The following is a 15,312-nucleotide window of genomic DNA, read 5'->3' as shown; positions in this document are numbered from 1 at the left end:
TGGATGGAAAGATGATAGATGGATGGATGTATGGGTGGATGATGGATGGATGAATGGGTGGATGGATGGTAACTTAGTGCAGTAGTGAGCCATGCAGTGTGCAAGACCTCACAATGCTCTTCTCAATTCTAGATCCTCCTTCAGCAAGAGCTGATAGACTTGGACATGGAAGGGCTGCTCTCTCTTCTCTTTACCCCCACCCTCCACTCTGAAAGTTTGTTGCTTACCCCTGTGCTGTACTCTCCTGTGCCTCTGTGGCATTACTAACGTACAACCATCTCCTGAAACTTTTTATCCTTTCCTTTTCCTCTTGTGTGACCCGGGCTCAGCCTTCAGAGGCGAACACACTCTCCTCCCATCCCTGAATCTCTCTAGATTGGACTCGGGTGCCCTGACCCTTCCTTCCTCCCATGCTCCCCATGTCCCAGCACTGGTGACACCATGTTCTGCTTACCAACCATCCAGTCTCCTAGCACAGGGGCAATTTCCTATACATCTTTCCACACCCAGCGCCAAGCCATCCCAACCCTGCCCGACAGGTGACAGCCCCTCTAAACATACTGAGTGACACCAGTTAACTTATCTCATACCTGTCAGGGCTCAGAGATGTAAAGTGACCCGCCCAAGGTCACACAGATAGATCAAGGAGGAGCTGGGCTGGGAACCCAGGTCCTGTTTGCACCGCTGCCCACACCCCTGCCCACACCCCTGCTCTCTCGCAGGACCACGCCCCCTGGATCCCATACCTGAGTATCGTGTGCATTCTGGCCATCATAGCCTCCTTCTGCAGCGGGCCAGGTAAGAAGCGCCTCCTTCCTCACCGCCGCCACCGAGCTGGGGTGTTCTCGTTGTACAGATGGGAGCGAGGGGCAAGGCCCACCTGGGAGCGGAGGGGAAGAGAGACTTCCCTACCCATTTGAATGCAATGATGACCTTCCTTTCCATCCCACAGATGGTAGCTAGCCGGTAACAGGCTCGCCCAGAGTGGGGTGACTGATAACGTAGAGCAGCGTCACAGCTACAATAACAGTTGCTAGAGCTCCGAGCCAGATGCGCTAGCTTGGGCTGAATGGGAGATACTCAAGTTACGGTCTGTGCCCACAGAGAAGTGACCACTTAGCGTGGAAGATATAACAATAATAATAGTGATAATAGTAATGTCCAAGATTTGCTGATCACTGGGGATGTGCCAGACGTGGCCAAGCACTTGATGCGTGCTGACTCGTCTGGGCTCGTGGCAGCTCTAGAGGAGGCAGGGATGGGAACGACTTGCACGCAGAGAGCTTTGTTGGACTCGCCCGACTCCCAGGACCCCAGCCACCACCTTATACTGGAGCTGCCTGAGGGTGGAGTCTGGAGCGTTCTGAGCCTCCATGTGCCCAGGACACACTTGCAGCCTCCACTCTGCCATTTCCCTACGGGACAAGTCCTCTTCTCTCCTTGGGCCTCAGTGTCCCCATCTATAAAATGGCCCTGCCTTTCCCTGGCTCTGTGTCTGTGTGCTCAGGGCCCCCCCACCAGAGGCCACGCTGGGGCTGAGAAGGGCTTCAGGGCAGGTCTGACAGTTGTGCACATCCGTCTGGCGGGTGTGGCTGTGGTTCCTTGTTTTGGCTTCTATGTGGATGAAAACAACAGTGTGTTTCTATCAGAACAAATAGAACTGAATTTCTGTTTCTCCCTTTGTGTTGCTGCTTTTCACGGGCGTCGAGCTCCCTGTCCTGTCACATTGGTGGACAGACAGCATCTGTCCCCTGTTCAGGACAGCAGTATGTTATAGGGAGGTGGCAGAATGGGCTGTGGAACGGCTGGCAGAGGGCATTAGGCCTGCACGTGTGTGTGCACACACCCGGGCACACACACCCTCACCACGTTGTGGCGGTGATTGGAGGCACCTTCCAGGCGGGGCAGCAAATTGACTGGAGGGCCACAAGGAGCACACATTGCAGTTAAAGCAGATTCAGCGGGGTAAACGTGCTCAGTCCTATGGGGTCCCCCTTTGCTCCCTGTGTGGTCAGCATTCTCACGGGAGCCCCTGCAGGGGGGCAGCCAGAGGCTCCCCGCTAGCCCTGGAAACACCGGGGAGCAGACCAGAAGGACAGCCTCTGCTCCCACGGGGCTTATAGGCTGGAATGAAAATCAGACATCAGGCCTGGGGGAGCCTCTCTCAACCTCTTAATTGAAAATCAGCATTCACATGCATACACACACACAGGTACACACATGTGCATACCCACGTTTCCATGCATGCACACATGTGCACATATACACACACAGGTGCATATGTGTACATGTTCGTGCACACGCATGCAGAGCCATGTGAGCACATGTGCAATACATACACACAGGCACATACATATACACTCATGCACACGCATGCATACATGCACACGAGTACACACAGGTGCGTGTGCATGCATATGCGCACACACACTTACATATATGTGCACTGCACACACAACATGCACATCTACACGCATGCACCACGTGTACACATGCACACAAGTACGCACATGTGCACACTCACGTATGCAGGTGTGCACACACAGGACAAGTGCAGCCACTGAGGGGAAGCTTTCGGTTTCATAGTGTGATTGTAGTGTTTTTGGGTTATCTTCTTCCATAACAGCTGTTTTCCCAGCAAGAACAATGAATGTTGATGTTTTATCTCAGTGGACGTCTTCTCCCCGTCTCCTTCACAGATAGGCTAACTGGGACGACCCACAAACCTGAAATGCATGCCTGACCCAAACTGCTAAGCTTTGCCTTGTGTTTTGTCCCAAGTCCTCACTCTTCCTACGGCGGTGTCGATTTCACTGGTTTTCTTCAAATCACAGAGACTGCTGAGTTTCTGGCAGTTTCAACCGTAAGCTCTTCCCTCAGCATCTGGGAGTCTCCCTAAAGGGAGGTCCGTCTGCCCTCCCTAATTCCACATCAGTGTGGGCTCCTACCCTCTGCTCCCCAAGCCCCACTATGTTCCCCAGCAGCCAGGCCTCACCCACTAGCCACTAGTTTAGCTACAAGATTGGCCAGGCTTTAGAAGCTTCCCTTGAACTCACATCAACAATGTACAGCTTAAGCCCCAGGGAAGTTACCCAAGGGAGGCTGCCATTTGGGTCAGGAGATCATCTTCAGTGGACAGGAGGGAGCAGATCCCAAGTGGATCCGCCCTGGGAAATTGTGGCTCAGAAATGCTGAGAGATAAAGGGCTGTGTGACTCCCCATTTGAGGCTGCCCCTCCAGGATTAAGGGAAATGGATCATCCTCCCAGGAAAGAAAGCAGGCGTTTGCCTGGGGCAGCTTCTGTGATGAGCAAATCAATTCAAGGAGGCTTGACAGAGAATTGAAATTAGGTGCAAGGCAAGACAGAAACAGGGAAGGCGGTTTCCTGCTACATATTTTATTTGTGCACATAACCCCAAGGCAGTGGCCGAGACAGCTAATAAATGAGGCACCATAAAAGAGCTTATCTTTGAGGAAAAGGAGATGTCTCCAAAGCACGTCAATTACAGTGTGAAAAATCTTAGCTGCTGGGGCTCTGTGCCTGGCATGAAGTTAAACTCTCTAAGGCCGGTTTCGGTGCTGGTGGGGAGGACAGACACACCACCATCTACCCAGAAACACTGAGTATGGTCACTGAGCTTGGAAGGTACAGTTTAGGAGCTGAACGCTCCAGAAAGCTAGAGCTACCCTGATGGGGACGTACGAATGCCTGATGGGTGCGTGTGGGCAGGGAAAAAGGACTCCCCTACCTATCACATTGGTTGGATCTGGAAAGATGATGACCCACCCGCTTGCATTAAGCGGTCCAGAGCTTTGATGGGGTCAAATCAGATGACTCAGTTCCCCTCGGAAGTTAGGAAACTATGTGCAAAACAGAATGACAAGGAAATTAATTTTCTAACCATGCAGAATTCACTGGGTAGGAGAAATGCGTGTATCTACATTAAAACAGACCTACAAATCAAGAGAGAGATCCTGACACCAAATCAGTGTGTGGCCCTCACTTTTGAACCTGGCTTCATGACAGTTAAATGAGAATGCCTCACGAACCCGGGTTAAACACGTAGCCGTCATTGCTCGGGACACATCCACGTCCCTACAGTGTGTTCACACAGATGGTGGGCTCTAACTGGAGGGTTGCGAGTCCCAGTCCCAATTCTTAGCAGTCCCAGTGCCAGCCGGAGACCCAGCCTCCACGCCCGGTACCACGTAGGATTTGGGAGATGCCCTTCTGAAAACTACCCTGTAAACGCTTAACTATTACATAAGCTTGAAATTAGGTCAAGGTCCAACAGGAAGGTACTGGGAGCTGGGAATTTAAAGGGACCTGGATGAATGGCCTGTTTGCAGGGTGTGGGCATGGCGAAGGGACTCGGCAGAAAAGGTGCAGGTGCCTCAGCAGCAGAAGTAGGGGGAGGCTGCGGCCGACCCCCCAGCCTGAGCAAGCGCGGGATACGCGAACTTTCATTAAAATCAATTTCTCCCTAAGAAGAGAATTAAATGCAAAGAAACAAGATTGTGTCGGGTAAAACTGAACTTTGAAGCTCCACAAACCATTGTGATGCTTCAGATTTTTTGCTGCCACTCTCACCCCCGAGAACCGATTTTTACCCGAGCTGAGACCCCAGCTGAGAACGCATTTTTTTTTACCAATTTTTTTTTTTTTTTAGCAACTGAGAACCAATTTTTACCCCAGCTGAGAACGCATGCTGCAGACAGAGACGGGGATTCGTGAAGTCTTTTTGAGCAGTGCATTCATCCCTGGGAGCACAAAGAGGAACGAGAAGTGTCCCGCCCAGGAGCTTGGAGCCCAGGATTAGAGGCAATTTCAGGGAAAGAAAAAGAAACTATCATGGGGGTGGGGGGTGGGGGTGGATAGGAAGCTGAAGCCCAGAGAGGTTGAGTGTTCTCCCAAAAGTCACACAGCTGATGAGCCAAGATTGCAGTTCAGGTTGTGTAACTCCAGAGCCTGGGTTCTTAGGACCTTCGATAGAAGGAGCAAGAACTCCTGTCCCCTTTAAGGTCCTTCCAGCTGGAGTAAGAATCAAATTGACACGAGACAGATTAACAGGAGAAAATCAAATGTAATAGCATAAGTAAGAGAAATCCCCTCAGATAGGGAAATTACAAAGACGGGCAAAATGAGAGAACAAATACCCCCAAACCTAGGGGACCGCGCGTGACCGTTTACCGCTCCAAGTCTGTAGGTCACCGTGGTAGTTTTGCTGTGCGGGCCCTCACACATCTGCGCTTGGCTGGCGGGTTGCTGGACGCCAGCTAATCCAGCTACACAGACCACTGGTCTGTCATTGAGAAGGGTGACCTGGCCACACGTCCGTCCCCATCCACCTGACTAGCCTGGCTTGTTCACGTGATGGGTCAAAGCTACAAGACCAGAAGTGTGCAAAACCTCGTGAGGCCCAGGCTTAGAACTCAGTGTCACTTTTGGATAAAACAGGTAACGAGGGCCAGCCCAGAACCAGGAGGTGGAGAGAGCGACTTTGCCTCTCACGGGAGAGGCTGCAAAGAACTGGGACCATTTTACAGTCTCTCCAGAAGTTGTAGCCATAGAATAGGCAAGAGGTGACAATTATGGACTCTCATTTTAGAGAGAAATACATATATTTCATTCATTCACCCATCTCACAAATAGTTTTTGAGTACATACTTGGGAGCAGGCATCCTTCCAGGCCTGAAGATAGAATGCTCTCTCTCTCTCTCTCTCTCTCTCTCTCTCTCACACACACACACACACACACACACACACACACACACACACAGTCTGCCCCTGAGGGAGATTCTCACAAGTGAGAGAGGCCAGGGTCCCACCGGGAGGATATGGCACATGCAAGCCAGGATACGTTGAGGAGCATTTGATAACAAGACAGATGCAATGGTAAAGGGAGATTTGGGGGAAATGTCAAAGACCTGATTATTTAGATGATGTCAACATACGACACTAACTTCCTATGTCCACCCCTCCACCCACTGGCCATGCAGGAAGCGAAACAATTTGCTGAAAGTTAATTCATCAAAAGTCAACACATCCAAGGTCACATTGCTAAAAGCCAAATCATACAGAAAAACAATTTGCTGAACGTACCTTATTTCTTTCACTGTCTGTTATGAATCTACAAAATTCTGTACAGAAAAGAATGATTTTAACAGCTTCTGTAGGTTTCTGTGTTGTTCCTTATTTTGTCTGCCTAAGCGAATTTTGAAGAACTTTCCTCTTGTTTTCTTGGCTCTCTGCTGTTGCAGGTGAAGGTTACAGGGGAGCAGGAAGGCCCAGCCGAGTGACATAAAGTATATTCTCATCCAGATCTTGCTCCCTCTCCAAATCCGTTCGGTTTCAGAGATTCATGTAAAAAGTTACTGGGTTTGGATAGCAAGGAGACATCAACACATTTATCTTCCTTTATTCTGTGTTTGGGGAACAAGAGTGTGGATAGCAAAGGTTCAGATAGCCAGGGTTCCCGCCTGTCGTGCGGACTGGTTTTTCTCATTACTGTATTCTTATTCAGTAATGCGTTTTACATCTTTGGCTTTGGGTGAATTGACCTTGAGCCAACCATGTGACCTTCATCAGTCCCTTCTCTGAGCCCTAATTCCCGGCCAGGACAGGAGACAACACAGAGAACCCACAGGGAGGATGTGGGGCTCAAGAGAGGCCATCTGTGGATGCTTTGGAATCTCACAGCACCTTTGCCAAAATCTGCAGTGATTTGGGCAAGGCCACATTCCTCTATGGGTCTCAGTTTCCCCACCAGGGAAAGGAGGGGCTGACCCAGATAAGGAGTTCTCCGGCTGGGTGGCTACCCGTCAGAACCCCCCATCTGTGGTCAAACATAACCCTGGCACACTGTCCAGGCCGCTGGGCAGGCAACAGGGATGGCATTTTTTTTTAATGTTTATTCATTTTTGAGAAAGACAGAGAGGGACAGGGAGAGAGGGAGAGAGCATGAGTGGAGGAGGGGCAGAGAGAGGAGGGGGCAGAGGATCCCACGCATGCTCTGCGCTGACCGCCCAATGCGGGGCTCAAGCTCACGAACCGTGAGATCGTGACCTGAGCCAAAGTCAGACGCTTAACTGACTGAGCCACCCAGGGGGCCCCAGAAATGGCATTTTAACATGTTTTCTGGACGATTTCTAAGCAGCCAGTCCAGCCCAAACCACTCCTGTCTGTGGAAGCTTCCAGACTTAGTGAGCAGCTCCGTGGCTGCCCAAAGACCCACACCAGCGAGCTAGCCGAACAGAGCACTGGCCGTTGATGTCTCTGGCACAGACCCTCAGGGCAATAGTAAAAGTCACGGTGACAATGTCGATCACAGTGGCAGCGAGGGCAGTTGTGTATCTAGTGGGCATTTCAGGTTCGTGCTGAGCGTTTCACTCAGGCCAGCTCACCCAGCCCTCAGACCAGCCCCCCAGGGCAGACCGCCGCATTCCCAGTTTGCACACGAGGGGGCTGACGCTCCGAGAGGCTCTGCTGTCGTAGCTCCCAGGTGGCACCTGCTCCTGAAGTCAGTGACAAGGCAATGTTTGTGCTCCTAATACTGCAGTAGGGCGAGTGGTGCACCCCCGAGCTTCATGTCTGCTCAGAACCTCAGAGTGTGACCTTATTTATTTATTAAGTTTATTTATTTATTTTAAGAGAGAGAGAGAGAGTGAGGGAGCGTGCAGGGGAGGGGCAGAGAGACAGGGAGAGAGAGAATCCCAAGCAGGCTCTGTACTATCAGCGTGGAGTCCATTGTGGGGCTCGAACCCACGGACCGTGAGATCATCACCCGAGCCGAAACCATGAGTCAGACACGTAACCAACTGAGCCACCCAGGCCCCAAAATGTGACCTTGTTTAAAAATAGGTCTTTGTAGATGTGATTAGTTAAGGATCTCAAGATGAAATCATCCTGGATTTACGGTGGGCCTGAAAGCCAATGACGGGTGTCCCGAGAAGATGGGAAGATTCCCACGGAGACACACAGAGGAGGAGGTGATGTGAAGACAGAGGCAGAGACTCGAGTGACGTGGCTCCAGCCACGGAATCCAGAGACAGCCAGCAACACCTGAAGCTCAGAGAGCCTCAGGACAGTTCCCCCCTTGGGGCCTCCAGAGAAAACTAACCCTCCCGGCACCCAGACTCAACTCTGGCCTCCAGAACTGGGAGAGAATCCATTTCTGGGATTCTGAGCCACCAAGTCTGCGGTGATCTGTTTCAGCAGCCTTAGGAAGCTAGCGCAGCACAAAGTTGGCAGGAAAATGTTTCCTTACCCCCAGGTGGCCGTAGGGGCAGGGCCAGGGGGCTTGGAAATCAGTCTTTCACCATCTAACACTTAATGCCAAGCAGATCGACGGGTGGCGGGCTACTTGTCAGGCTGAGGTACACGTTCCGCTTATCCAGGAAGACCAAGGGGAACTTTGAACATTGATATTTTCTTCCCGAAGTCGAGCACCTGTTCAGCGCTCGGTACTTTGCCTCGTGCACCCTGGTCCTCCCGGCACCCTGCAGAGGAGACCTCCTGTCCCCAATGAGGGCACCTGCACTCCAGAGAGCCTGCCTTGCCCACATGCCCACACCTGGCATGCAGGAGGCCCGTTAGGACTTGAACCCACGGCTCCCCAGCTCTGAGGTCTCATCTTTCCTCCTGTTCTCCCTCCCTCGTTTTCCCGAACGCTCAGTTTCCCTGCTTATCTCCTTCCCACAGTCTCCGGCAGAGTTAATTAGCAAGCTTATCTCCTGAAACGTGAAGATGGAAGTGGGCAGTGCTCCTTAGGGTTTTCTGCCAGGCCTTCTCCAGAAGGGCTCGTCCCTCAGAAGCAGTCCACAAGCAAATGCAAATCCGGAGAAAGAATCTGGGCCCTCCAGAGTTTCAAGGCATAAGCCTGGGTTTTCAGCAGAAAGGTGGAACGTTCCGGTTCTGCAGTTGCCGACGTGAGTGACAGGTGCCCAGCTTCCTGTTCTTTCTGTGGTGTCGGCCAGCAGCCGCCTCCCTCCTCGCTGACACTTGAGCGAACCCTGGGAACCTGGCAGGGGAAGCTGACCCTTAGCTGATCCTCACAGCCCCTGGGGTGAGAGCCTGATTCGCCGTCTGAGGGGACTGTCTCCTGTGGCCGCTGTGACACAGGACCACAAACTGGAGCCTTTCAGGAACAGAAATTTCTTTTCTTTTCTCACAGTTCTAGGGGGCAGAAGTTGGAAATAAAAGCGTGGGCCGGGCCGGGCTCCTCCAGAAGCCCTGGGGGAGAATCTGCTCCCTGCCCCTCTCCTGGCTTCCTGTGGCTGCTGGCTTTCCTCCGTGGGCAGCCACAGCCCGTGATCTCTGCCCCGTCTTCATATCGCCTTCTCCTCTGGTGTCCACCCCCCCACCCCCTGCCGCTTACAGGGGCCCATAGGAGAAAGAGCCCACCAAGCAGAGGGAGCAGCTAGTGCAAAGGCCCTGGGGCAGGAACACGTCTGATCTGTTGAAAGAACAGCAAGGAGGCCAGTGAGGGCAGGGAGTGAGTGAAGAAAGAACAATTGGAGACCAGATTGAATTGATGGAGGACCGGGAAACAGCAGACCGTGGCCTGCTCCATAGGCTGTTTCAAGGGCTTTGGGCTTTCTCTTTGGGAGAGATGGCAGCCTTCTGGGGATTTGGGGCTGAGGAGTGACAGCTTCTGTCACTTAAATGCACATAAAAACATTTTATGTTTTTAATGTGTGTTTAATTTTGAGAGAGAGAGAGAGAGAGCGAGCACACATGTACGAGCAGGGAAGAGGCAATGAGAGAGAGAGAGGGAGACAGGGAGAGAGAATCCCAAGCAGGTTCTTCAGAGTCATTGCAGAGCCCAGTGTGGGGCTTGATCCCATGAACTGTGAAATCATGACCTGAACTGAAATCAAGAGCTGGACGCTCACCCACCCTGCCACCCAGGCGCCCCTCGAAGCTCCTTTTTAAAAGGATGTTCTTGGGTCGGCTTCAGCTCAAGCAGTTACTTCGCATGTGGTTATTAAAAGGATGTTCTTGGGGCGCCTGGGTGGCGCAGTCGGTTAAGCGTCCGACTTCAGCCAGGTCACGATCTCGCGGTCCGTGAGTTCGAGCCCCGCGTCAGGCTCTGGGCTGATGGCTCGGAGCCTGGAGCCTGTTTCCGATTCTGTGTCTCCCTCTCTCTCTGCCCCTCCCCTGTTCATGCTCTGTCTCTCTCTGTCCCAAAAATAAATAAACGTTGAAAAAAAAAAATTAAAAGGATGTTCTTGACTGCCGTGTTAAAACAGCCTGTAGGAGGCCAAGGGTAAAAGCTGGGAAACCAGTCAGGAGGTTCTTACGACCATTCAGGCAAATGGCAGTGGCTGCTTGGACCAGGGTGGCGGTGGAGGAAGTGATGAGAAATGGTGGATTCCCAACACAGCAACCTTTGTAAGTTTTCATGGGCAGAATGTTCTGGCAGGCTGGACGTGGGATATGAAAGCAAGACCAGAGCCGAGAGACCCCAAGCATGAGGCTGCTGTTAACTGAGGTGGTGAAGCGAAGTAGATCGGGGGTCAGTCTTAGACATGGTAGTGTAGACCTGACCATTAGCCATCCCCGGACGGGTGAGCTGACATGTGTAAAGTACAGGCCCGTCACAGGGTGGCTTGTCCAGAATCCAATGCCGAGGTGCAGTTTGGGATGAGGGACGTTGGCCAGGGGTTCTCACCCGTTGAGAGGCACGGAGAGGGCAGAGGGAGAGGTTGGGCTGTGATACAAGCCCAAGGGCAGCTCAGCCAGCCCCATGGGGAGTCTGCAGCTGAAATGGCCCGTTAGATTGGGCCGTGCTGTGGCCCAGGCCTTTCTACCCCTCCACCTGTAGTCGTCGGAAGCGGGCCATTCTGGGAAGGGCGTGCGCGGGGGCCAGGCGGTTCTCTGCCGCTGAGGCTGACCCTAAAGGGACTGATGGCTGGAGACATCTGCCAAAAGCAGTCCTTTCCCGAAGCCCCACAGGATGGCATGACTCCGTGCCAGTCGTGCCCACGTTCCCTCGTCTGCAAGTCCAAAATTCAAAAATCTCAGAAGAAACAATTATTTTTCAGCGGTTTGCACCAAAACCAGACCTGAGCAGACGTGAGCCTCCTTGCTGTCCTTCTTTCTGTCCCGTTTAGTGGGGCTCTAGGTGGTTCTCTTCCTCCTCGGGCTATGGCAGCTGTGTCTCCTACATCTTCCCCAACCTTTCTGGCTGCCCCTCCTGTGTCCCCTCCCGCCGTCTTCTTCTTCCGATCCATGGATGCTGGCCCTCCCCAGTTCTGCCCTTGGCCCGTGCGCTCCTCACTGCAAACGCTGCCCCACGATGGTCTTCTCCACTAGTTGTGTCCGTGTCCACTCTTCTCGGAGCTCCCGCTCTTCTGCTGCACTTCCCTCCCAAGCTCCGGACCCAGGTGTCTACTCCCTTAAGGCACAACGCCACATAGAGATCATATGGGTTCCTAAAAACACGCCCAGTCCAAAATCATCATTTTCTCTCTACATCTGCTTTTCCTCCTGTATCCCCTTATTTCAGTGGATGGAGCCACCAACGACCTACTTGCCCTGTAGGTCATCCTGAACTCTCCGTCCTCCTCATTCCCCTATTGAGCACTTATTATGGGCCAGGCACAATGCTAAGTATATTACCCACGTTACCTCCCTTAACAAGAAACTCGAGTTACTTGAGACAGGAAGTGAGACATTTGGACGTGTGTCAAAAGTGCACGTGGACATAGAGTCCACGCACTGGGGCTGGAGCGGGGGTTGAGAGCAGACCTCTCTTTCTTCTCTCACAATTTTAATGGCCAGACTCTCGAGGGGGCTGAAGGAGTTGGTATTAACCTTATTTAAATCTGCATTTTTCCCACTGAGATACACTTACATGATCATGATTCACTTCTCCAGGTGTCGAAAACAAGCTGCTAAAATGGAAAAGTGGCCCACTGTGTCCACACACTGTCCATCATCTTTCTGTTGATTTGAAGGAGGGTAAGGGTCCCTCTGATAAAAGTACTTGAAGGATTTCTGCTCAGCCCATATTTGGGACAGGATGGCCAGCATTCAGAGGGGTTGTTAGGCACCAAAACGTGGACTCTAAAGGAGCAAAAAGTGATGTTTCCCAGGGAGGCAACATGAAGTGTGGAAGGACCTTGGCTCAGAGCGCCCCCCTTGGTTTGAGTCCCCACACAACTGCCAGTGTGGCCTTGACCTCTTACCCTCTCTTGTGTCACTTCCTGCACACATAAAATGGGTCACAGGTGCCCTGAGGATGAAATGGGTCAACGTACACAAGGCAAGCGTGGATGTGGCCCATGTGCAGACAACTAAAGGGAAAATCTTCTAGCAGAGGGAATAACCGAGGCAAGAATCTGCCTGGCATGTTCTAGAACAGTGCTGCCCAATAGAAGTAGAATTCGGAGCACCTGTCTGTCTGTCTCTCTCTCTCTCTTAAAAATAAATAAATGTTAAACATTTTATTTATTTATTTAAAAAAAAATTTTTAACGTTTATTTATTATTGAAAGACAGAGAGACACAGAGCATGAGCAGGGGAGGGGCAGAGCCAGAGGGAGACACAGAATCCGAAGCAGGCTCCAGGCTCTGGACTGTCAGCACAGAGCCCGACGTGGGGCTCGAACTCACAAACCGTGAGATCATGACCTGAGCCGAAGTCGGATTCTCAACCGACTGAGCCACCCAGGCGCCCCAAAAATTTTTTTAAAAAGAGAGAATTCAAGCCACAAATGTAAATGCTTCTGGTGGCCACGTTAAGAAAAGTAAAAAAGAAACCGGTAAAATTGCTTTTGAGAATGTGTTGTATTCAGCCCCATATATCCAAAACATTAGTTCAGCATGGAATCATTATATAACCTGTGTTAATGGGCATTCTAAATTTTTTTTTCTATACTCAGTCTTTGGAATTGGTGTGTACTTTATACTTAACAGTACATCTCAGTTCAGACTGGCTACGTGTCCAGCGCTCAACAACCACATGAGACGAGGGCTACCGTATTAAGCTCAGTTCTGGAAAGAGTGAGGACATGTATATGGCGGGAGTGGCATGAAAGGGAAGGGAAGTGAGAGAGGAGGAGGGAACTGGAGGGAACCGTTAGGTTAGCTGTTGGATCCAAGCACAGGGGCAGAGTGTGGGAGAGTCTGACCAGAGGGCTGACGGAATGTGATTTCCGTTCCAAATGCTCACTTTGGCTGCTGTGTGGGTAACAGACTGGAGAAGGTACGCCCCAGATGTCCTCGGAGAGCTGCTCCGAGGCGAGTCTTTCAACAGTAGTGGTCGTAGTAATCGTAACGCGGTAATAATAAGCAACCACTGTCACATCCATCACCTGTTGGATCAATGCGCCCATTTTATAGGTAGGAAAAGTGGGAGTACAAGAGTAAGCAATCATCCCCCATGTCACAGTTAGTATCACAGAAAGGACTGGGGCCCCTTGCCCTGGCCACAGTTCCTTCCCACCCTCCAGAAATGGCTGGCTGGAGGGAGAGAGGTCCCAGGCCAGGCACTCGGCCCTGCTTCAGGTCTCTGCATTATGTCCTTTAATTCAGGAGCCATATGCTTTGAAATACTGTGTTTGCCTGGATGGCACATCATGGGCCGTGGGGCCAGATTCCTGCAAACCAGGGTTCCTGCAGGCATCTTGAGCTGTCTCACCAATCGGGGGTGGGGGTGGATCTTTAAACACCGCCAAACACGGATCCAGCTCCCCCTCATTTCCTTCTTTTATGTTCTGGAAAAAAGAGTAGGAAACTCACCCGTGCCACATGGCACTGAGAGAGAGGCATGGGCTTGGGGTCCGATCAGGCCGCCCCCGCACTCCTTGTGACACTTAGCTTCCCTGAGCCCTATTGGCTCGTCTGCAAAATGAGGCTACCAGCCTCTCCTTGTTTAGTGACAGTCACACTGCCTGGCTCACAGAAGGTGCTGGGTGAGTTTTAATTTCCTTTCTTGCCTCCCCCTGCCCTTTATGAAGTCATATTTAAGTGTATTCTATAACAACACAAACTATAAATTCAGAGTTCTAGAAAAAAATGATGAGTGGTCTGATAGAAATTTGGATTTTCACAAGTCCTCCAAGATGGTGAACACACGGTAATTTAATGATGCCCTTACGTGACTTTCTGGAGAAACTTCTAGAACTTCAGCCTCCGCACCGCCGGCATTGGGGCTGGATACTCCTTCGTGGTGCAGGCCGTCCTGGGCATCGTGCCCCGTTGAGCCACAACCCTGGGCTCTACCCCCGCCCCCCCAGCCATCAGTAACATCTCCTTTTACACCGAAAATGTCTCCAGACGTCGCCACGTGCCCCTGGGGGCAGAGTCACCCCTAGTTTAGAACCACTGTCGTTAGCTGGTGTTTTGGAATAAACACAGGCTCCAGACTCGAACCAACCTGGCTTTTCCACCTGTTGCTGTGTGATGTGGGGCGAGTCTGCGTGTGTGTGTGTGTGTGTGTGTGTGTGTCCTCACTTCTCTACTTCTTTCCTTATATCTAAATAATGACCTTTTACTCAGTGGCCGCTGTGTATCATGCATTAACTCTTGTGATTCCCACCAAAAGCCTATGTGATTATTATCCATTTTACAGATGAAGATACTGAGGCACAGAGAGAAGATGCTCATACAGGGTCACACTGCCAATGTCAGGCAAGCTTGTTTTCAAGTCGGAGCATTTCAGTGCCACACCCTGTGCTCTACACCTGTGAAATCACCTGCCTAGCACACCTAGAACCTGGCCAGGCACATAGTAAATGCTCAGCAAACACTAGTTCCCCTTCTCAAAAAACAGTTTCAATCAAGAAGATTCTTAGGGTCAGGGTGGCTGACTGGCTCAGTCGGTTGAGCATCGGACTTAGGCTCAGGTCATGATCTCACGGTTTGTGGGTTCGAGCCCTGTCAAGTGTGCTGACGGCACAGAGCCCACTTCAGATCCTTTGTCCCCCTTTTTCCGAACCTCCCCCACTCATGCTCATTCTCTCTTGCTCTCTCTCAAAAATGAATAAACGGTTTTAGGGGGCACGCGGGTGGTTCAGTCGGTTAAGTGTCCGACTTCGGCTCAGGTCATGGTCTCATAGTTTGTGGTTTCGAGCCCCACATCGGGCTCTGTGCTGGCAGCTCAGAGCCTGGAACCTGCTTCGGATTCTGTGTCTCCCTCTCTCTCTGACCCTCCCCCCTTGCACTCTGTATCTCTCTCTCTCTCTCTCAAAAATAAATAAACGTTAAAAAAATTTTTTAATAAAAAAAGATTCTTAAGGTCCCACATTCCAAGGTTGCATCTCAAAGTGTTTGTATTGGAATAGGAAAGGAGCTTAAAATCTACTT

At 51.4% G+C, this 15,312-nt stretch overlaps 1 protein-coding gene across 1 annotated transcript in view; it reads left to right on the top strand.

Moving 5' to 3' along the window:
• The window catches only part of SLC2A9 (solute carrier family 2 member 9), a 257,458-nt gene that overhangs the window by 203,919 nt on the left and 38,227 nt on the right, over positions 1 to 15,312 (top strand). Inside the window, exon 11 of the mRNA XM_047091840.1 lies at positions 723 to 798. Within this exon, the coding sequence (XP_046947796.1) occupies positions 723 to 798 (76 nt within the window). The remainder of the gene's footprint in view (positions 1 to 722; positions 799 to 15,312) is intronic.

The sequence above is a fragment of the Lynx rufus genome, unplaced genomic scaffold (genome assembly GCF_022079265.1).
Source record: "Lynx rufus isolate CCGP_SWC_20201006 ecotype Redwood Valley unplaced genomic scaffold, mLynRuf1.p SCAF_3, whole genome shotgun sequence".
Classification (NCBI taxonomy): Eukaryota; Metazoa; Chordata; class Mammalia; order Carnivora; family Felidae; genus Lynx; species Lynx rufus.
This window is presented reverse-complemented; position numbering and strand designations above follow the sequence as displayed.